The sequence below is a fragment of the Capsicum annuum genome, chromosome 12, assembly GCF_002878395.1.
Source record: "Capsicum annuum cultivar UCD-10X-F1 chromosome 12, UCD10Xv1.1, whole genome shotgun sequence".
In the NCBI taxonomy this organism is placed as follows: Eukaryota; Viridiplantae; Streptophyta; class Magnoliopsida; order Solanales; family Solanaceae; genus Capsicum; species Capsicum annuum.
Genome location: NC_061122.1, coordinates 226061707 through 226084515, shown reverse-complemented (window position 1 = coordinate 226084515; position 22809 = coordinate 226061707). Strand labels below are relative to the sequence as shown.

The 22809-nt window shown below is 35.2% G+C and overlaps 3 protein-coding genes across 8 annotated transcripts; 1 reads left to right on the top strand and 2 right to left on the bottom strand.

The window, feature by feature from the left end:
• Nucleotides 1-1038: 1038 nt before the first annotated feature.
• Nucleotides 1039-12858, top strand: LOC107850179 (WAT1-related protein At4g19185). Of its 2 annotated transcripts, XM_016694598.2 has the most exons (7): nucleotides 1039-1614; nucleotides 6321-6383; nucleotides 6502-6618; nucleotides 7432-7717; nucleotides 11140-11295; nucleotides 11814-11965; nucleotides 12438-12858. In XM_016694598.2, exons 1-7 carry the CDS (start codon nucleotides 1406-1408, stop codon nucleotides 12619-12621), a joined length of 1167 nt encoding a protein of 388 aa, XP_016550084.2. In that variant the 5' UTR covers nucleotides 1039-1405; the 3' UTR covers nucleotides 12622-12858. The 2 variants fall into 2 exon arrangements, with proteins under 2 accessions (XP_016550084.2, XP_047257199.1); XM_047401243.1 differs by lacking the exon at nucleotides 11140-11295 and having other exon boundaries at nucleotides 1083-1614.
• An 81-nt stretch (nucleotides 12859-12939) lies between these two features.
• LOC107848865 lies at nucleotides 12940-16703 on the bottom strand. Its single transcript, XM_047401242.1, is given in 10 exon segments — nucleotides 12940-13598; nucleotides 13757-13794; nucleotides 13796-13850; nucleotides 14172-14299; nucleotides 14382-14546; nucleotides 14903-15015; nucleotides 15167-15410; nucleotides 15413-15535; nucleotides 15641-15718; nucleotides 15808-16703. Coding segments are annotated over 10 exon segments (1209 nt in total). The 5' UTR covers nucleotides 15910-16703; the 3' UTR covers nucleotides 12940-13435.
• A 928-nt stretch (nucleotides 16704-17631) lies between these two features.
• Nucleotides 17632-20814, bottom strand: LOC107850180 (60S ribosomal protein L13-1). 5 transcript variants are annotated; one of them, XM_016694599.2, is made up of 5 exons: nucleotides 20769-20814; nucleotides 19725-19849; nucleotides 19495-19628; nucleotides 18303-18461; nucleotides 17632-18177 (listed from the first exon to the last, which is right to left on the bottom strand). In XM_016694599.2, the coding sequence occupies exons 2-5, from the start codon at nucleotides 19828-19830 to the stop codon at nucleotides 17956-17958; spliced, it is 621 nt and encodes a 206-aa protein (XP_016550085.1). In that variant the 5' UTR covers nucleotides 19831-19849; nucleotides 20769-20814; the 3' UTR covers nucleotides 17632-17955. The 5 variants fall into 5 exon arrangements, with proteins under 5 accessions (XP_016550085.1, XP_016550086.1, XP_016550087.1 ...); XM_016694600.2 differs by having other exon boundaries at nucleotides 19725-19846; nucleotides 20769-20790; XM_016694601.2 differs by having other exon boundaries at nucleotides 20759-20788.
• Nucleotides 20815-22809: the final 1995 nt, after the last annotated feature.

Here is a 22809-nt window from a genome sequence, read left to right as displayed (position 1 = left end):
GTTCGAATTCTTCAAAAATGTTGTTGAACCTATATTCAATCCTTTAAAAATACATTGTTTTTTAATAATTCAACACAATCAATCAAACATTCCTAACTCAATCAACCAAATTTATAACGGATTATAAAACCAAAGCTCCTCAACCAAAACAACAAATTTGTAAAGAATTACAAAACCAACCAAATACTAATAACCTCTTTAAAAATATCTAGATTATGGAGTTACTTAAAAAAGTAATTACTTAATTATAGTTAACTCTATTGAAATAGCAGTGGTTTATGTTGACAGTATATAGGAAAATATTTACACAATCAAGATAATCATATTAGAAATAATTCTATTTAATAACAACAACATTAACAATATGCTCAATATTATTTCAAAATAAATTTAGTGACGGTGTGTAAAATTTCCAGTAAAAAAAATAAGATCTTTTCTTATAATAACATTTTCAGATCTGTAAAATTTGTATAGAATTGAACAAGCAGATATATATATCCTACGTCTTGCGCAAGTGACAATCCACTTATATTATACTACGTATAATGTATATGTATACTTGATCAACTTTATAAATTTAATTTGTACATTGGCATGTTCCTATTGGTGGAATGTAATTACAGAAATCAAGATATTCCTTAAAGTCCAATAAAGAAAACAACTTCATTCTTTATTGTCCCTAAGACTAAAAAGAAGTACTACATTTTAGCCCCCACTCCATGATTGACCTCTTAGATTCGTAGCAAAAACGTCTCCTCCTCAATTTTTATTTTTTCACTATATAAAAATATTTTATTTAATAAAATTTCATGTCTTTATTTTTATTAATTATTTTTTAAATTTATTGAGTATTTCTTCCATCTCATTTTTATATAATATTTTTTTAAAATGGATCAAAAAAGAAAGAGATACATAAAATGAGATGGAGGAAGTAATAAATCAAGTAATAGTAATATTAGGTAAAATATTTATGTGAATTATTGTTTTTAAAAAAAACATGCCAAAGTCCAAATGTATCATTACATTAATTAATAGAATATTATAATAGAATAAGTATATTAATTATTGTTTTTATAATTAATGTAATCGTGCAAGTGAACGAAGAGGGTAAAGACCAATATTTACTCATAGATGGATGCAGATTTGATTGTGGGTCACTACAATTTGTTCAAAAATCATCATAAAATTCAAGATTTTCAAGGAAACACCAAAAAAAAAAACAATTCTTGAAAACAACATGGTAACTGAAAATCTGTAAAAATCACATTTTTTGTTCATTCTATATCTTTATTATCAAGAATCAAGAAACCCCATCAAACCAAACATCACTATTTTTCACCAATTCAATCATCACAGTCACACAGGGTGTATATAGTGAAGAGGGGGTGAGGTGGATTGTGATGAAATGATAAAAATGGCAGCTGTTTCAGTAGGAAATGGTAATGAGTTATGGAGAGCTCACGGAACAATGGTGATGATACAGCTTTTGTATGGTGGATACCATGTGATTACCAAACTGGCACTCAATGTGGGAATGAATCAAATTGTTTTTTGCTTGTATAGAGATCTTCTTGCTCTATCAATTCTTGCACCAGTTGCTTATTTTCGCGAAAAGTTAGTCCCTTTTTTTCCTATATGTTGTTCTTGAATCTGTTTACTGTGTAGCACTTTCCATTTCGATTAGTTTGTTGCTGTGATTGGTCCCATATCTGTATCCCCTTTTTCCAAACTGTTTGGCAGGTACCATTTAAGCTGAGGGTCTATCGGAAACAACCTCTAATGTCTACGTGTGTTCTACCCTCCCTAGGCCCCACTTGTGGGCTCACGCTGCGTTGCTGTTGTTGTTGTTATTGTTGCTCTTGAATCTATAATCGAACCATGCCTCTCTTTATGAAAACACACATAGATTTAGTTTGTTCATGAAAACAACATGGTAACTGATAATCTGTAAAAATAACATTTTTTGTTCATTCTATACCTTTATTATCAAGAATCAAGAAACCCCATTACACCAAACATCTCTATTTTTCACCAATTCAATCATCACAGTCACACAGGGTATACATAGTGAAGAGGGGGTGGTGTGATTGTGATGAAATGATAAAAATGGCAGCTGTTTCAGTGGGAAATGGTAATGAGTTATGGAGAGCTCATGGTACAATGGTGATGATACAGCTTTTGTATGATGGATACCATGTTATTACCAAAGTCGCACTCAATGTGGGGATGAATCAAATTGTTTTTTGCTTGTATAGAGATCTTCTTGCTCTATCAATTCTTGCTCTAGTTGCTTATTTTCGCGAAAGTTAGTACCTTTTTATCTGTTTGTTGTTCTTGAATCTGTAATTCACCCTTGTATCTGTTTATGAATGTACACATAGATTTAGTTTTATACTGTGGTGTTCGAATTAGCTTGAGACCTTATTGCTCTATGTATTCTTGCACCAGTCGCCTATGTTCGCGAAAAGTTAGTACCTTTTTTTGTCTCTATGTTCTTGAATCTATAATCCAACCATGTATCTTGCTTACGAATACACGTAGATTTAGTTATATATTATGGTGTTTGGATCAGCTGGCTACCTTGACTGATCTACTGAGCTTGCTAATAGGCACAAGGTACGTTGTTCAGTCTCTTCCTCTGAAAATGCATTGGTTTTGGAGTATTTTGGAGGATCCGACATGAAACTGTCTGACTTTTTTGAATAGTGCGAGTAACGTAGCTCACAAGCACATATTATATAGGCTTAGTTTTAGCTGTTGGGATTGAGTTAGCCTCGGGTGCCATTACTATTTTTCACCAATTCACCATCTCAGTCCCATAGGGTATATATAGTGGAGAGGGGGTGGGTAGGATTGGGAAGAAATGATAAAATGGCAGCTGTTTCAGTGGGAAATGGCAAGGAGGTATGGAGAGCTCATGGAACAATGGTGATGATACAGCTTTTATATGGTGGTTACCATGTGATTACTAAAGTGGCACTCAATGTGGGAATGAATCAAATTGTTTTTTGCTTGTATTGATACCTTCTTGCTCTATCAATTTTGCATCAGTTTCTTATTTTCGCGAAAAGCTAGTACCTTTTTTTCCTGTATGTTGATCTTTAATCTGTTTGTTGTGTAATGCTTTCCATTTCAATTAATTTGCTGTTGTGTTTGCTCCCATAGATGTATTCCCTTTTTTCCAAACTGTTTGGCAGGTATCATTTAAGCTGAGGGTCTGTTGGAAACAACCTCTCTACTTCTACGAGGTAGAGGTAAGGTTCTACCCCCTAGACCCCATTTGTGGGATCACTATTTTTCACCAATTCCATCATTGCAGTTCCATGGGGGTGGGGTGGATTGGGATGAAATGATAAAAATGGCAGCTGTTTTCTGGGAAATGGTAATAAGATATGGAAAGCTCATGGAACAATGGTGATGGTACAGCTTTTGTATGATGGATACCATGTGATTACCAAGTGGCACTGAATGTGGGGATGAATCAAATTGTATTTTTCTTGTATAGGGATCTTCTTGCTCTATCAATGCTTGCACCAGTTGCTTATTTTCGCGAAGTTATTCCCTTTTTTTCTCCATGTTGTTCTTGAATCTATGTGTCGTACTATTTGTTGCTTTATTTGCTTTGTATCGTGCTATTTGGTTGTTATATTTTTCTCGCAATCCTGCTTCTATTACATTCCTTTTGACCCGAGGGTCTATTGGAAACAAACTCTCTACCACAAAGGTAGTTGTAAGGTTTGTGTGCATCCTACCTTCCCCGTACCCCACTGGTAGGATTACAGTGGGTATGTTGTTGTTGTTCATTATGAATACACGTAGATTTACTTTAAAATTGTGGTGTTCGGGTCATCTTGAGACCCTGACTGATCCACTGAGCCTTCTAACAGACACAAGCTACGTTGTCGAACCTTTTGTTCATTCTATACCTTTATTATCAAGAATTACGAGACCCCATCGCACCAGCTATGACTATTTTTCACCAATTCCACCAATACAGTCACACAGGGTATATATAGTGAAGAGGGGGTTGGGTGGATTGGGATGAAATGATAAAAATGGCAGCTGTATCTGTGGGAAATGGTAATGAGGTATGGAAAGCTCATGGTACAATGGTGATGATACAGCTTTTGTATGGTGGTTACCATGTGATTACCAAAGTGTCTCTCAATGTGAGGATGAATCAAATCCTTTTTTGCCTGTATAGAGATCTTCTTGCTCTATCTATTCTTGCACCAGCTTCTAATTTTCGTGAAAAGTTAGTCCCTTTTTTTCAAAAAAAGTTGCTCTTGAATATGTTTGTTGTGTAACGCTTTCCATTTTGTTGTTTTGATTGCTCCCATATTTGTATCCCCTTTTTAACAAACTGTTTGGCAGTTATCATTTAAGCTGAGGGTCTATAGGAAACAACCTCTCTACTTCTACGAGGTAGAGGTAAGGTCTGCGTACACTCTGCCCCCTAGACCTCACTTGTGGGATCACAATGAGTTGTTGTGGTTACTGTTGTTTCTCTTGAATGTATAATCCAACCATGTATCTGTTTATGAATCACACACATAGATTTAGTTTTGCACTGTGGTTCGAATCAGTTTGAGACTTATGAGGCTGATCCACTGAGCTTGCTAATACTCGCAAGCTATGTTGCTCGGACTCTAAAAAAAGTCGTTGCATTCGTGTCAGTTTAGTCTCTTTTTTCTCTATGTTGTTCTTGGATATATCATCCAATGATCCAACCATGTATCTGTTTATTAATATACACATAGATTTGGTTTTATACTGTTGTATTGGAGTCAGCTTGAGACCTTATGAGACTGATTCACCGAGCATGCTAATACTCGCAAGCAATGTTGCTTGGACTCTTACAAAATGGTGTTGTATCCGTGTTGGATCTTCCAACAAAGAACTACCTTTGGAGGATCCGACATGAAACTGTCCAACTTTTTTGTCTTTTGTTTGGGTAAACCTGTCTACCACGGTTTGGAGCAGATGAACTTACGCAAAATGTTGTAGTTAGGCTTTGGAGGTGGGTCCCCAAAGGTTTATGCCTGTGCCTGAACTGCCCGTCGATCCTCTTGAAGACAGAGATTTCATTTTTAGATTGAGTCAATTTTTTGCGATTATGTTTGTTGAAGGCATTTGCATTGATTTATTTGGGAAAGAATGTTAGAAGTTGGGAAATGGGCATGGACGGAAATAGTTGTTGTTATGGTTAATTGATGTTGAGTCTTTTCTAAAACTTAAGTTACGAATTTAAGTGTAGATTTACTGGAACTTGTTTGCTACAACGTCTACTACGTCATGCCAACCTGTATTTGAATCTTGAGCTGTTGTAGTTAAAGGTAATAACGTTTTAGAAGCTGCATGTTGAGCTGCTTGAGTTTGTTTACCGTATGGAAGGAAAGAGATGCAAGATGTTCTGAAGGGAAATCAGAGGCTATTCAGAAGATTAAATTCAAGTGTTTATGGTTATGGCCTTTTGGTGTAAATCACAGGAGATTAAAGATGAGATGGCATTAGATTTCATAGACTGATAACAGGAATAGGAGGTTGTAGAGGCGGAATCCTTTCTTTTTATTTTTGTATAGAAGAGTCTCAATGCTTGTAATCATCCTGGACCATCTCAGTGCCAGGTCTATATTTTGTGCTATAATACATTACTTACCTGTTCCAAAAAACTACGTTTTAAAAATGTGGTTAGTCTATCTGCATAAAATTATTACTCATAAGTTGTTATTTTCGTCATAACAGTAAAGACTCATCTCAACCTCTTATAACGATAGCAAACTTGTTTATCTTGATGTGTGAGTTGGATCCAAAGAAAAAGCCTTTAGGTTTAGTAAAATGGGAGTAAATTTGCGATTGAGGGGCAAGCTTAGAGAATGTTCTATCCTTTTGTTTTGTTGCTCCCGTAGTGCAGCAATTTTCTTCGGACACAAATACATGTACATTCTTAAACTTCACATACGAATTCTTTGTTGATATTCTGACTAGTAGCTTGAAATTGTCGCTCATGATTTCTAGCTTTTGTTATCATATCCTTGTTCGTTCTTATTTCCTTAAACTTTTCGTCCTCTTTGCACAACTTGAAAGGTTTTTGATTAATATCTGCATCTAAATTATTTATCTTTCCTTTCGAACTCTTTTAAAAAATCGTTTACACTATCTGAAAGTAATGTAAACGTCTCTACCTCGCCTCTGAGGTAGTGGTTTGGACAGCGTACGTTCTACCCTCCCCAGACCCCACTACGTGGGAGTATACTGGGTATGTTGTTGTTGTTGTTGAAAGTATGCACTAATAATATTTCCCTTCCTTCTATGTCTAGGAGGTCGAGACTTCCTATGAATAGGCGGCTTCTACTATCATTCTTCTTTCTAGGTTTAACTGGGTAAGTTTGATGTGCTTGCTAATTCTAATATTTGTGTGGTTAATTTGCATATTCTTACACTGAACTAAAACCTGGTCTTGTGTTAATTTTTTTTCTTTTCTCTTGGTAACTGCAACAGTATTTTTGGGAACCAACTTTTGTTTCTTATTGGTCTTGGTTACACAAATCCAACTTATGCTGCAGCCGTGCAACCTGCAATACCAGTCTTCACATTCATATTTGCAGTATTGATGGGGTAAGTAAGAAATCAACCCCTTTGTCTTTGATTCTGTAGCTGTTTCTCTTTCAAGATGTATTCATGTTTATGTTGCTCAGATCAGTAATTTTAAGAGATGGTGGATATCAATATAACCCTTAGTTATAGAGAGACTTTACCGAGATATATGAACGTAATTGTCGAAAGGGATGCTAAACTCTTTAGCTGTGCACATTGTATGACTATCTACATTTTCCACCGAAAAATTGGGGTCCATCACAACATTTTATTTGTGGGGTACTTTTTGAATACATAAAAGAAGACCTGCTAAGAATTTTTCGTAAAGAATTTCATTTAGAAAAGAAGAGTGCTAATCAAGGCATCCATGCTTTATTTCTATTCCTATCTTCTTTTTTTTTTTTTTTTTTTTTTTGAAAATGTAGCGTCCAGGCCAGCTTGCGCGCACCTCAACTAATTCCACGGGAAGGTAACTCTGTCAACCAAGGCTGAGATTGATGGGAATAAATCACCTAGTGCTTTTGTCTCCGCTGGGATTTGAATCTGAAACCTCATAGTTCTCGCACTTTATTAACCACTAGAGCACGTCCTTGGGTGCTATTGCTATTTGCTTGTTTACTTTTGACAATTCTTCAGTTTTATCATTTACTTTTAGTAACAAAAAACGATTGTTAGTTACCCTTTACTCAAAAAAAAAAAAAAGGGAAGCCGATTGTGCCGTCCTCATACTACCGAACTACCTTCTTTTTGTGTTATTTTCATGTATTTGCACATCCAATTGTCTGTTGTAGTTGATAATCTGCTCAAATTAACTCTTAAATGTTATTTATGCAGTACAGAAACAGTGAAGCTTTTTACGATGGAAGGTCAAGCAAAGGTTGGAGGTACAATTGTTTGTGTTTCTGGGGCAATCTTAATGGCCATCTTCCGTGGACCTGTAGTTTTTGGAGACAGAGCCTCAGAGTTCATAGCACACAGTGATATAAGCGCTAGGGGTCAGCCAGAGCCTACTGGATGGTTAATGTCGAGTTTTCTGGAGTTGGGATTTGATGATTGGCACCTTGGTGTTCTATGCTTAATAGGAAACTGTATGTGCATGGCAGCATACCTAGCCATTCAGGTACTTTGATAATATTTCTTGCTTTTTCATTGATTTCAATTGACTCTAGGAAAACCAGATACTGTTCAATAACTAAACTGAAAGTCTAAGCACAGTTATTGTTGGTTTTTGGCTTTGAAATTAGAGAAATAACAGAGAAAGAGTTGGAGAGAAATAAAATACTGCAATAGTATTGTCAAAGGAAATTATTTTATTAATAACTCAAAGGCATATATTTATGGCTAAATTTCTAACTAGATTTCAATTCAAATAAGGATAACTAATTCCTAATTTAAATAACAAAGGGATAACTAATTCCTAAGTCTAAGCCATTTAGGATTCTAATAATTTAAAACTACTAAAATTATCTACTCCTACTTTATTTCTAAGACATATTTTCAACATTCGTTGGATCAGAAATTGTCTTGGCTTCGGCTGAATTTGACCTCTTGAATAAATCTGTCAATTCATCTTTGTTCTTGCATGGCTTGTGTGCATCTTTTGTTGGATTAAATAAAAAAAAATTGTCTCTTATATCAACTTGTAAAATATCATGATTAGTGAAATTAAAGATTCGACAATATTTATTTCCAAACAATAGTTTAAATCTTTCTTCCATTAGCTGACTAACACTTAACAAACTTTTATCAATATCGGGCACGTAAAGGACATTTGAAATTATTTTTGTACCTGAAATTATTTTGATTGCAACATTCCCTTTTCCTTCTGCAAGAATATAGTCACCATTCCTAATTCTGACTTTCTTATTTTTCAAAGGCAGAAATTCTTTAAAAAGAGTTTTGTCATACGTCATGTGGTCTGTACAACCACTATCAGTCCTCCAGAATTTAGATTTCTTGGTTGAAGAATATGTTGCCACATATAAGTGATCTTCTTCTTCTTTGATGACTTGAGCATCTGCTTCATATTGTTTAGATTTGTTTTTGCAAATCACGGCTTCATGGCCAAATTGATTGCAAATCTTGCATTGTGCATCTGGTCTCTTCTAATATTTAAATAGAGGATGACCTATTTTGCCACAATGCTGGCAAGGTGGGTAGTTTTTCCTTGAATTATTACCCTTATTTTGAGTTTTGTAGTTGGCTGTCAAAGCTCCTTCAACCATACCATCCTGCCTCATAAGCCTTCTTTGCTCTTGCGTCTGCAATGTATTTAACAATTTTGCCAAGCTAATCTTGGACAGGTCTTTTGTGTTTTCCGCAATGTATTTAACAATTTTGCCAAGCTAATCTTGGACAGGTCTTTTGTGTTTTCCAAGGTAATTATTGATACTTCGTATAGTAACAAGAATTTTTTCAACAATTCTTAAGTCTTTAAATTTTGTATCAAGCAATCTTACCTTGTTAACAATGCTAAGAAGTCGGTCTGAGTACTCTTTGACAGTCTCAGATTCCTTCATCTTTTGCAATTCAAATTTCAATACCTTCATGCCTCGTATTCTTTCATCTCCTGTATATTCTTCCTTCAGATAATCGCAAATTTCTTTTGCTGATTTAAAGGTCATAATTCTCGTGATAATTGTTGGAGAAACACTAGCAAACAAAGTTGCTTTTGCCTTTGATTTTCTGATTTTCTTTTCCGTATGATTTTTGATTTGGGCTATCGTGGGATTATCGGGCAGCGGAATAACATCATAATCCTCCTCCACGGTCTCTCAAAGATCTAAAGCCTTAAGATAAGTCTCCATTCTTACTGCCCAAAGATGATAATTTTCACCATTAAAGACAGAAGGAGCTATTTGGAAAAAGTTATTTTCAAAATTCATCTTTCTCACAGATCCCTCAGAAACTGGCTCTGATACCAATTGTAGGTTTTTGGCTTTGAATTAGAGAAATAACAGGCTCTGATACCGATTGTAGGTTTTTGGCTTTGAATTAGAGAAATAACAGAGAAAGAGTTAGAGAGAAATAAAATACTGCAATAGTATTGTCAAAGGGACTTATTTTATTTATAACTTAAAGGCATATATTTATAGCTAAATTTCTAACTAGACTTCAATTCAAATAAGGATAACTAATTCTTAATTCAAATAACAAAAGGATAACTAATTTCTAAGTCTAAGCCATATAGGATTCTAATAATTTAAAACTACTAAAATTATTTACTCCTACTTTATTTCTGAGACATATTTTCAACATTTATCTACGACTAAAATATACAACACTGCACCCAAGGGTGTGGGCTAGTGACCAATGCAGTGGGTGAATCTCAGCTCTTTCTATTACCTAAGCGATTATTGACAGAGTTATTCGGTATCTGCGTCCTAAGAAAGGAAGATTTGGGACTTCTATATAGACAGAAAGAACCTATAAAAGAATATAATCTTTGAGAAAACATATCATGTCGTTACAATATCAGTATTTTGGCTTGATGCAGAGAAAAATTTTATGATAAATAAGAACAAAATATTGGTTTCCAGGTCTGCGGGAGTGGTTCATATTAACCCCTATCCTTTTAGGTGATTAAGTTTTACAATGTATGGAGTTCAAAGAGAATTTATGTCGATAAAAGTATCTGTTGTCAAAAATACCACCAAAGAAAAATCTAAAGATAAAAATGAGGCTTTTAGATTTTTCTGGTTGAGGAAATTTTATGACAATTTGAATATGTTCAAACATGATCGGTCTTGTTGAGTTATTGTTCAACTTGACCCTCACCATTAACTGTTATGCTAACAGATGAAATATTACTTATTGTAGTTCTTAGTCCGTGTTATCGTATACTTTGACCACGTGTTATCACTCTTTCTCTTAAATTCTTTTTCCTTGGATCCATTAATTTCTACTGATCAGATCGAAAAATGACTTGAAATCTTTGAAGTTAATTTGAGGCCTTTTTTCATTGTTTAAAGTGATTCTGAGTGTTTAGCGTTTGATTATTAGGTGATTTTATACAAAATGATTGGCTTGTTAGAAAAGCTTAACAGCCTTAATTTTAAGCAAAGCAACTTATATTTTGGTTTGCTGCCATGTGACCGGGAGGTCACGGGTTCAAGCCTTCGAAACAGCCTCGGGCAAAAATGCAAGGTAAGGCGGCATACAATAGATCCTTTTGGTTGGTCCCTTCCCCCGACCCTGCGCATAGCGGGAGCTTTAGTGCACCGGCCTGCCCTTTTTTCAAATTATATTTTGGTCGGTGAACAATGTTCATTTTGGAATATATTTGACAATTTAGATCTTGGCATGGGGGGTCTATCGAAAACAGCCCGTCTACTTCTTTGGAGGTAGCGGTATGGACTGCGTACATTCTACCCTCCCCAGACCCCACTTTGTGGGAATACACTGGGTTTGTTGTTGTTGTAGATCTTGGCATGCCTTGAAGCATTGTGTAGAAGACTGACTTTTCCTGTTTTCCCGATAAACCGTTTCTGTTTGGATAGTTTTGGAATATGCGGAGTTAACTGAATCTTAGGAAATTTTCAGGCTCCAGTTTTGGCAAAATACCCTGCAAGTATATCAGTGACAGCATATTCATACCTTTTTGGTTGTCTTTTAATGGTAGCAACAGCCTTCTTGGTGACCAATGAGTCAACAGACTGGAACTTGTCACAATCTGAAGCTTTTGCCGTGTGCTATGCTGTAAGATTCTCTTCATTCTCCGTCTTTATAGTTCCTCTTCTGAAGTGGATTCTACTTACTACCTTTATTCGTAGTTTCAGATTATAATGACTTGTCTACTCAAGGCATCAGTCACGACTTATTTTCAACTTGAAAGCTTAGCTCCTTCCTCTCTTACAAGCGGAAAAGATGCCTTGAGTGATACTCTATTAAGATGTACATATACCGTGTGCTTCATAGCATACATCTAGCGTACTACAGAAACTTAAATGCTCTTCATGCTTCTCTTCCCTGGTGTTGCTCTCTAGATTTCCAATCATCATCGACTACTTAGCCATGAGAATTAGGGGATGACAGCCAAAGCATGTCTACTATGAACGCCAAAATACCTACTTAAACTTTATGTGAAATGTTTCATTGCAGATTCTCTTCTCGTGGTTAGTTAGCATGTGCATTCATTTTGGAAAACAAGGGGCAATCTTTTAGTTAGCGCGAAAACAAAATGGTTAAGTTGCCATAAATTCTTTTTTTTTTTCCAGGGAATTGTTGCATCTGCCCTGAACTATGGAATGTTGACATGGTCCAACAAGATTCTTGGCCCTTCTATGGTTGCGCTATACAATCCACTTCAACCAGCTGCTTCAGCATTCCTATCAAAAGTTTTCCTTGGGAGCCCGATTTATCTAGGAAGGTCAGTGCTTACTCCCCGTATAAGCCAAACTTATGTATATGCCTATTATCATTTCCTCTTTGTTACGCTTCACAATTTTCCTCCGAGGTAGAGGTAAGTTCTGCGTACACTCTACCCTCCCTAGACCCCCCCTTTATGGGAACTACACTGAATATGTGTTGTTGTTGTTGTCGTTGTTATGCTTCACAATTTTCCTCTGAGGTAGGGGTTATGTCTGCGTACACTCTACCCTCCCGGGACCCCACTTTAAGGAACTACAGTGAATATGTGTTGTTGTTGTTATGCTTCACAATTTTGGGCTCAACTACAACCGCGGAAGAGTTTTGAAACACCGGGAAATGAGCATATTCGTGTATACTTGCCACATTTGTCCATCTCATACAATCTTTTTTCCTACTTTACTTCAGCGTGCGTTCTACTTATTCTTAGCCGAGCCCTTTACGCTTACAATCTCATGAATTTGTCAATGCAGCATATTGGGAGGACTTCTAATTATAGCTGGGCTTTATTTGGTAACTTGGGCATCTTGCAGACAGAGGCAAGCAGCCATTGGAATTGATCACCATGCTTCTCGGTCGTCGGATCCTCCAATTTCTTATCAGCTAGGACAGCTTTTTTCAGCTCCTCCTTCCTCAAAACAGAAGATCATTGATTAGCTAGTGCTGTGGATAATCAATAATATTATTGAAGTTTCATTTTCTTGATCACCTTCATGATTGTATGTACAATTTTATCAAACTTGTTTTTCCTGCACTAGTCAGAAAGCATATCTCATTTGTTTCGTACTCCTAATTTATACTAGAAGAGCGTGTTGAATCTTTGGGATATGCCTACACCGGCAAAATATCCTCAAGGACGTACGCCTCAAATACACGAGTTTTCGTGTTTTTTTCAACAATATCCAACTTTGAGGATGTGCATCCACAAACCTAAGTTCATCTCCATTGTATCAGTTAAACACTTCAATTTACAAAATGATCATCTAGACAGCTTCATGCGTTATGTCGGCTTGAGCGTCCATGAGACACAATGAAGACAAGTTGAGGCGTTTAGATGTGCATTCTCAAAGTTGTAGTGTTTAGTTGTCAGTTGACATCAAGTTAATAGCTTTTCTCAAGGACAATGAAGGCACATTACTTGAATTTTCTACATCAAATTGATCATTGTATAATAATAATAATAATAATAAGTACCTATATCCAAGGAAAATTTTTACAAATGTTGAAAAGAAAAACACTAAAGCTAAAATTTTATTGGTTGTGGTCTTTGTTAAAGGGCAGCCCGGTGCATTAAGCTCGCGCTATGTGCATCCAAGACAGGGCCGGAATCTAAGGGACTATTATATCCAGTCTTACCTTACATTTCTTCAAGAGGCTATTTCCACATCTTGAACACATGACTTCCTGGTCACATGGAAACAACTTTACCAGCTGTGCGCCTATGCCAAGGCTCGATAATTGTTCAACCAAGTCAAGGTATTGACAAGTGACCTTTATGTCCAAGAGACTTGTTCCATGATGATTCCACACACAAGTAGTGTAATTTCTCAACAAATACCTCTAAAATTTCTGACTCCTCTTCTGGTGCAAAGGCCATGCAAATGCTCAGCTCCTTGACTGCTTCCTCATATTCCCTGTTATAATTTCCTTTATCAAAAGATTGTTATAACTAGCGTCGCGTATTATGAACAGTTACATGTAGTTATCTTATAGGTAAAACTAATCATATAAACATTCTGTCAGCGTATAAAAGTTAAACAACTCCTTGACGGTCCGACGCTAATTTTCTTACCTACTATAGTACAACATCATGCCATGATCTCTCCTCAAAAGACCAATTGTGAGGCTGCAAAATCAGCAATCTTTCTGAAGCCATAATAGCCAGCCTAAAATATATTGCACCTTCTCATATTACATTATGTTATTATAAGTGATAGAGATATATTATGCACAGACATAAGACTATTAATTCAACTAAAGATTCTTGAACCTGTGGGTACAACACCTATGTTGCTCGGACCCGATCCTCCAAAAATGCACTACTTTTTGAGGATCCAACATGCATCTAACGCATTTTGGAAGAGTCCAGGCAACATAGGGTAAACAAAAAGTGGACCCTACCTAATCAGCAAAGAAGGCCAATAGTAATATATGCAAACGTTACCCCTACCTCGTAGTAACAGAGACACAAAGGATTAGATTGTTACCTCAAATCTTGGGGCCTCAACAAATGTACATTTGAGCTATCATTCTTGCTAAAACTACCACTAGATCTAAGATGAGAAGTCAGCATTAAACCATGATTTGATCTTGAAGCACATTTCCAGTGAAGCCTCTGAAAAGAAGAATGTGACGAAAAGGAGTTTTACGCGCAGGCCTAAAATAACGCGACAACTTATTAGGACAGTGGATCTTACGATAAGATTTGCCAACGCAATCCCAATAATATCTCTGATCGTTGCAATCTCGAGCCCTGACAGTGAACTGCTATCGATATCTGAAGCCTTCGTTCTAGGATCATTCGCACACTTGCCGTTGACAATGCCAAACAAGCTGTGACAAGAAGTAATCTTAAACAGCTCCTACAATAGTACCAGTATGTATACATTTCAACTCAATGTGATTATACAGAATTACAGATCATCAGTTTACTGTATTCACAACAAATACGCCTCAGTCCCAAACAATTAAAAAAGGGCAGCCCGGTGCACTAAAGCTACCGCTATGCACGGTGTCCGGGGAAGGGTCCACCACAAGGGTGTATCGTACGCAGTCTTACCTTGCATTTCTGCTAGAGGCTGTTTCCAAGGCTTGAACCCGTGACCTTCTGGTCACATGGCAGCAACTTTACCAGTTACTCCAAGGTTCCCCTTCTCAGTCCCAAACAATGCAATAAAAAAAAAGATGCACAACGTCAATGTTTTTTTGATCAACATACCTCAGGGTTTCTAGTTTGAGGCCATATCAGAAAATCCTCTCCAATACGCGATCCCAAAATAGTCACATTAAGTCTTCGACAAACTTCAATGTAAACGACACTAAGCAAGATTGCTGCACAGAAGGTAAGCACTGTGTTAGACTACAATAAGAGACGGATTCAGGATTTCAACTTACTAAGTACAATCGTATAGGCTCAAACCACTAAATCCACTACTTCAAAATTATGTGTTGAGAACGTAACATTAACACAACGATAATATACCACTACAATATCCAGAGCTTAGTACTGAATGAAGATATGAACACTTTGAATCCATTGGAACAGATGATCTTTTAAAACCTCTCGACTTAAAAAGGACTGTGTTAACTGCATCCAAAACTTCAACCAAATTGCGTCGTGTTTCTCTTGAAATTAACTCTGCTTCAACTTCATCTGCAATAGCATCAAACTCAGACATCCATTCATTCATGTTCTTTCCAGCAAGAGGAAATGGCATCGCCCCATACATGTCGACTCTAGTGATTCAGATGACAACGAAGTAGATTTCGTTTCATTTTGGATCGAATAAGCATCCATCTCACGGTTAAAAGCCATAAATGCCTCGTCCTCAGTGGCAACATGAAGCAAAGCCTATATCCAACAAAAGACGGTTTAAGTTCTATGCACTGACAGCGTAAAAACATGTACACAATTAGATCACCTACCACATGTAACTCTTCATGGTAACAATATTACCTTTGCTGGGGAAATATCTTTGTCCTTTGATCGGAATGATATCTCCTGAGTGAACTTTTCTCTAGCATCTTTCTGCACCTGCCAAATTATTGCGCGTTAGTTTGTAATATTTATTGGTCTTAAATCGAACAGATACATCTGTTTGTGATACAGAACACTTATTCAACCTGTTTATAATATTTGGCTCTATACGAATGTCCAGTTTCTGCAAAAGCAGAAAAAGCTCTTGGCGTTCTCCTCTTGTGTGAAACTGTACTTGCAGTAGCCATGTTCGTCCACCTTCTTTTCTCATTCCCGATCCAACTGTTGAAAATATAATTAAGTAAATGAAAAAGCACCCTGTAAACCGTTTTAAACTTTCATAGTACTAGTTCAACATGGTATCAGAGCCTATAGAGGTCCTGAGTTCGAGTCCTACTGCCATATTATCAAAAAGAGCTTCCACATGCATGTGAGAGTGTGAGCTTAAGGCATAATTAAGTAAATAAGCGTACACGTTTTAACTTTTTAGATGAAATGGTCACAAAGAAACTAATTTGTCATGTTGACAAAAATTTAAAACAATAACCAAAATTCAATAAAACATAATTAAATTCTTGACTTGAAAAAAGTAAACTAACCTGCTGCAAATATCTAAAGAAGCCATGTTGTTATGCTCTATGTAATAAGTACGAAGGTCATACACGCTACCCTCCCCAGATGCCACTTGTGAGATTACTCTGGCTATGTTGTAGTTGTTGTTCTAATTCCTTCTTTATGATTATAAATATAATGATGTGACAACTTAAAAGAGAATCCAAAATACATAGTGTGCCCTAAAAGTTAGAATAATAACAAACAAAGATTTTCAAACTCTAATGCCTTCTCAATCAAGCTCGTTGCACGGGGTTTACCTAGTGTGGTTTACATCTCTTGTGCGGTTTGCGAGCTATTGCACAGTGAGGGGTTACCTAATGCGCACACAGTGCTCACTACAGAGCGCTCACCCGAAGAGCAGAGGCTGTGGCAGAGGGTGTAACAGCTGCATGTTTTCCTGGAGTAAAAAAAAAAAAAAAAAAATTTTATTTTTCCCTGAATTTCCAAAAAAAAAAAAAAAGATTTTCAAACTTGCAAGCATTATACAAGGCTACGAAATAAGGCCAGCCAAAAACACAATTAATTTCTTGAAAGAAAAGTCATTAGTTAATTTAGTATGCAATTTTGGTGGAGTATTTTGACAATTTGGATTAGAAGAAACTATTTTATTCCACAAATGTATAAATACAAGTTTTTGAAATATTGAGTATAACAAAAAGACGACGAAGAGAACAACAACATATCCATAACCCCATAAGTGGGATCTGAGGAGGTTGAAAAGTAGTTTCCAAATGACACTTGAGTATATAACAAAGACGGGCAAAAAACTAAGATTTTTAATCAATCGTCAACTATATATAACCCCATAAGTGGAGATCTGAGGAGGTAGAAAAGTAGTTTCCATATAACCCCATAAGTGGAGATCTAAGGAGGTAGAAAAGTAGTTTCCAAATGATACTTAACTCATAAGTGGAGATCTGAGGAGGTAGAAAAGTAGTTTCCAAATGACACTTGAGTATATAACAAAGACGGGCAAACAACTAAGATTTTTAATCAATCGTCAACTATATGAGAGTAGCTTTCATATTATACGTCTCTATGTATGTTTTGTCAACTATATGAGAGTAGCTTTCATATTATACGTCTCTATGTACGTAAAAAACAAGAAAATACATACTGTGTAGTTGCCAATAAACGTAAGGAAATCTTAGTCGCGCAATAAGTTGGCTACGAACTTTCACCCTGTGAAATACTTGCCCCTTCCCCTATCCCAACTTCAACAACAACATAATACCGAATGCATTTCCACAAAGTGAGATCTGGAAAGTGTAAAGTGTACACAGTCTGTACCGCTACATCAGATGAAGTAGAGAGGCTATTTCCGATAGACCCCCGGCTTAGGACAAATAACAGTACAAAAATCAATATTCACAACTTCACATAAAAAAATTGTCAATATTCACAACAAATGCAGTTCAACTGCATACACAGCCAATATGAAGATTCTGTTCAGAAATCAACTAAAACGACTATGTAACGTATATAACATAACTCTATTTGGATAATCATCAGTTCAGAGATCAAATCAAACACATCTAAGAGCAAGAAAATAACCAAAACCTTATATGCTTCAAGAATAATAAACTCTAGAAATAGTAGTACTAAAAGTAATTCATCATTCAGACTCATCCAAAAAATAGCAATGCTAGCGCGCAAGGCTCTAAGACGTTCCTAATGTCTTATTTCTTCTCTTCCTTCTCTGCTTCGGCCACTCTCTTCAACCTCACACCAATATGACGAGCATTGGTACGCTCAATACGCAGCTTGTTATAAGCATCGAATGACTTCATTTCATCTGTGACCTTCAGAAGCTCGATACCTGGCTGCTCTCTAACAACAGGCATGTAAGGACCCTGGACTTGAGTGGCACTGGCAAGTTCCTCGGCACTAGAATCACCAGCCTGTGCAAATTGCGCATTGAGATGTAAGTTCAAATATGAACCAACAACATACCAATCAGCAAACAAAAAATTATCAATCGTCAATAGCAAGCAGACTGGTGTGACTACGATAATTTCAGGTTTACCTTGACTTCCTTAGCAACCCTTGGGAAGATCACTATCTTAGCTTTGTATGTCTTGATCCTCTGGGCATTGATCTGAAGACCTTCGAGGGATCTGTTCCTTCGCCTGTGATCCACTGCAATGCCTATAGTTCGAGCAAGTTTTTTGAAGATACCAGCTGCCTAAAAACAAAAAAGCTGCTTAGCTTACTAAAATCGAGCAAGTCACAAAATGTTGCAACCCAAAGACAGAGGTGTAAATATTTAACAACTCAACATGTCATTGGCAAAGCTATACTTGCTATAGTCATCTTCCGACACAAACTTGGTATTAAGTCAACCTCGTTTGCTTTATAGATGACGGAATAGAAACGAGTATACGAAATAAATGATAAAGGATATAACGGAGTGTGTCCCACTCAAAAGGATGGAGAAGTAAAAAATAGCTAATTGATCCATGAACTGGCTGGCACAAGAACGAAACTCTATATAAGCTCAACATGACAAACTCTAACAGAAGCTCCGCATGAAACATATATACTTTTTTTTCAAGACAAGTCCCAAATGTCGCGACCCAAAGACAGGGGTGTAAATATTTAACAACTCAGAGTGTCATTGACAAAGCTAGACTTGCTATAGTCTTCTTCCGACACAAATTTGGTATTAAGTCAACCTTATTTGCTTTATAGATGACAGAATAAAAACACATATATGGTAAAGAATGATATATTTGGAAAGATAATATGAAATAAATGATAAAGGATGTAACGGAGTGTGTAGCACTCAAAAGGATAGAGAAGTAAAAATAGCTTATTGATGCATGAACTTGCTTGCACAGGAACGAAACTCTATATAAGCTCAACATGCCAAACTCTAATAGAAGCTCAGCATGAAACATATATACTTTTTTTTCAAGACAAGTCCCAAAATGTCGCAACCCAAAGACAGAGGCGTAAATATTTAACAACTCAATGTATCCTTGGCAAAGCTAGACTTGCTATAGTCATCTTCCGACACAAACTTGGTATTAAGCAAACCTTGTTTGCTTTATAGATGACAGAATGGAAACAAGTATATGTAAAGAATGATATATTTGGGAAGATAATATGAAATAAATGATAAAGGATATAATGGAGTGCGTGTGTATGTGCGCGGGGGGAGGGGGTAGAAACTTGAAGCAACTATCTAGAGCAAGATCAAATAGAATGAATCTTACTTTCAGCTCTTCTAGAGAGAATCCTCTGCCAGCTCTGACTTTCATGTTATATTTTACTGTTTGTCCATGAACAATAGGTCGGAGTGATCCCGCTGTTGGCCTTGGGAAGATCGCTGCAGCTTTCGTCTGCCTAGCTGGAATCAGAAAAAGCAAAATAGGTCAGTTAGTGTAAGTATTCTAGAACCAAAGTTGAAGTAGAGATTTAAAGCCATTACAAGCGGGCAACTCACCAATGTGTCTCCTTGTTTTTCGAGCAGGTTGGTTAAACCAAGTCCTTACGTAGTTTTGCCAATGCTTTTTAAAGTGACCGTTCGGAATAACATTGTTATGCTTCATGGCTTACCTATGAATGCTGCTGAAAAAAAGAAAATAAGTTATTAAGTACTAACAATTGAAAACACCCTAGGAAATTTATGAAGAGGACATTGAAGCACCAATGTAATATGCAAGGGGACATAGTTTTCGCAATTAAACGAGTAGGCAGACATTATGATTCAAACAACAATAAATAACTCAAGAACAATGAATGATTTACATACTCATCGGTTTGCCAACTGATCTTTTAAAAGTGAAGCCAACCAAACCAACCAACTACATTGGCAAAAGCAACCCTCGTTTACGCAACACCCCAACCCCATCAACCTACCCTTCACCCCCTCAACAACAACAACATACCTAGTATATTCCCACATAGTGGGGTCTGGGGAGGGCAATGTGTACGTGGTCCATACCACTACCTCACATTAAGTAGAGAGGTTCCTTCAGATAGACCCTCGGCTCACTACAGATAACAGTTTAACAAACATGACCCTTGATGGGAAGTTGTGGAGGACGTGGATTAGGGTAGAGACCTCCTTCTCCAATTTAACTCAAATTTTCCATAAAAAACTTGAACACACACTGCAATATACCAACTCATCAGTTTGCTAGCTGATCTTACATCTACCTATATCCATAACCATTAAAATTAAATTATCATCTAGTAAATTCATGTACCTCATAAATAAATAAAAATCAACTACCCTTTCACACAATACAAACAACAACAACATATCCAGTATAATCTCACTAATGAATCTTCGTACGATAGAGCATACGCAAACCTTACCACCTCACCACCAATGTACATCAAAATACAAAACATATTAACACATTTGATAGAGCAGTAATTTAATATTCAAATTCATTTACACAAACAATTTTCTTAAAAAGAAATAATATGGAACCAATTAAAAAAAAAAAAAAAAACACCAATAAATATTACTACTACTCACTAAGCTAAGGTTGTCGTTTGGGAAAAATAAGGTGGGAGGACCCTTTGCTTTTATATGTTAGAAAAAAAACCTAAGATGAAACATTTTTTGGGCTTCTATCTATAGGCCCAATATTCTTTACGAGTACAGAAATTGGTCACTTACACTTTTAACCTTATTTTCTGCTACTCAATTTTTCGCAGGGCATAATTTTTTATTTTTTCGTACTCGTGGTTTTTGGGAAATTTTTCATGCATCTCGACTATTTTTACAAGATACATATCACCTCCAATTATGATATCTCGCAAGTTATGTTTGGAAGACTTGTCCTTTAAAGAAATTTGTACTTCAATAGAAATAGAGGTATATTTATTTTTGTATTTTTTGTGAGTCAAATCGAGCGGATTAGATTTAAATATGACTTTACTGTTAAAAAATGGGCAATTTAATGTTGATTTGGTTGTTTGTACATAAAAAATTTGTATATCATAAAGTATTACATCAAGGATAAATTTAGCTACAAGTATGACGAATGGTATATATAGCAATTTTTCAGAATATGACATCAAGGGTAAATTTAGCTCAAAGTATGACGAATGGTATATATAGCAATTTTTCAGAATATAAGGATAAATTTGACGTGACAGCTAGGATAAATCTGATTTCAAAATATGACGAAGGGTATATTTAGCTAATTTTTTAAAGTATGGGAGGTAAAATTAATTTTTTTCCTAATTAATAAGTTAAAAAATGTTTTAATCTATATAATAAGAGTGAATGAGGAGCTTGGGGTCATTTTTCAAAAATGACAACTAAGCTCCTCAAAGTTTTATTTATTAATTATTTAAGGATTTTTTTTAGAATTAATTATATTTATTTAAAATGTACTTAAAAAAATATTATACATTATAATAATGAATGTTAAAATATTTAAAAGGCATGATAAAAAAATTGTTTGATTTTCAAATTTTTTGCAGTGTCTCTTACATTGGGATAACTATTTGAAAATGATATAAAAATACTATAAGTTATAATAATTAACAACTTAAAAACTATAATGAGGAGCTTAGGGTGGATTTTTTCAAAATGACAACTAAACTCCTCAAAAATTCATTTATTATTATTTGAGGATTTTTATAGAATTACTTACATTTATTCAAAAAAAAAAATTAAAAATTATACATTATAAAAATTAATGTTAAAATATTTAAAAGGTATGATAAAAAATTGTTTGCTTCTCAAATTTTTTACAGTGTTGCTTAAATTGGGATAACTATTTGAAAATGATATAAAAAATACTATAGATAATAGTAATTAACAACTTAAAATATTTAAAAGATATATAGAAGTAAGAATGAGAGGAGCTTTGAATCAACTTTAAAAAATGATAAATAAGTTCCTCAAATTCTCACTTATATTTTTTTGATGAGCTTAGAGTCAGTTTGGAAAATAAATAAGAGTGAATGATGAGCTTAGGGTAATTTTTTTAAAATGACAACTAAGCTTCTCAAAGTTCCATTTATTATTATTTGAGGATTTTTTTAGAACTATTTATATTTATTTTAAATTTATGTAAAAAATATTATACATAATAATTAATTTTAAAATATTTAAAAGGCATGATAAAAAAAATTGATTGCTTCTTGAAATTTTTGAGATGTTGCATAAGTTGGGATAATTATTTGAATGATGTTAAAAACACTATGAATAATAATAATTAACAACTTAAAAATGTTTAAAAGACATTACTTTACTCTATATAATAAGAGTGAATAGGAGAGAGAGTGTCCAGCTTCCAATCGTCCTGCTTGTCGATCCTTTAGCTTGCTCCATAATTTTATTATATCGCCCCTAATTAATTATTATAGGTCTTCTACGTATTAGAAAATTAATAATTTTTAATAAAAAAAAGTAAAATAGACATTTATGACCTGTTTGTTTCAATTGCTTCAACCATAATTTAACTATATCACCCCTAATCAATTATTATAAATCAACTAAGTATTAAAAAAGTTAATTTTAAAAAATTATTATAGAATCATTTAAGTATTAAAAAATTAAT

Bases quoted from the DNA above. Each gene is read 5' to 3' on its own strand.
- LOC107850179 (XM_016694598.2), top strand. From the start codon at position 1,406: ATGATAAAAATGGCAGCTGTTTCAGTAGGAAATGGTAATGAGTTATGG. The intron at 1,615-6,320 runs GTTAGTCCCTTT...TTCTATGTCTAG, and splicing joins GTTGCTTATTTTCGCGAAAA to GAGGTCGAGACTTCCTATGA. The intron at 11,966-12,437 runs GTCAGTGCTTAC...TTGTCAATGCAG, and splicing joins AGCCCGATTTATCTAGGAAG to CATATTGGGAGGACTTCTAA.
- LOC107850180 (XM_016694599.2), bottom strand. From the start codon at position 19,830: ATGAAGCATAACAATGTTATTCCGAACGGTCACTTTAAAAAGCATTGG. The intron at 18,462-19,494 runs GTAAGATTCATT...TTTTGTTTTTAG, and splicing joins TCTCTCTAGAAGAGCTGAAA to GCAGCTGGTATCTTCAAAAA. The intron at 18,178-18,302 runs GTAAACCTGAAA...CAATTTGCACAG, and splicing joins GGGTTGCTAAGGAAGTCAAG to GCTGGTGATTCTAGTGCCGA.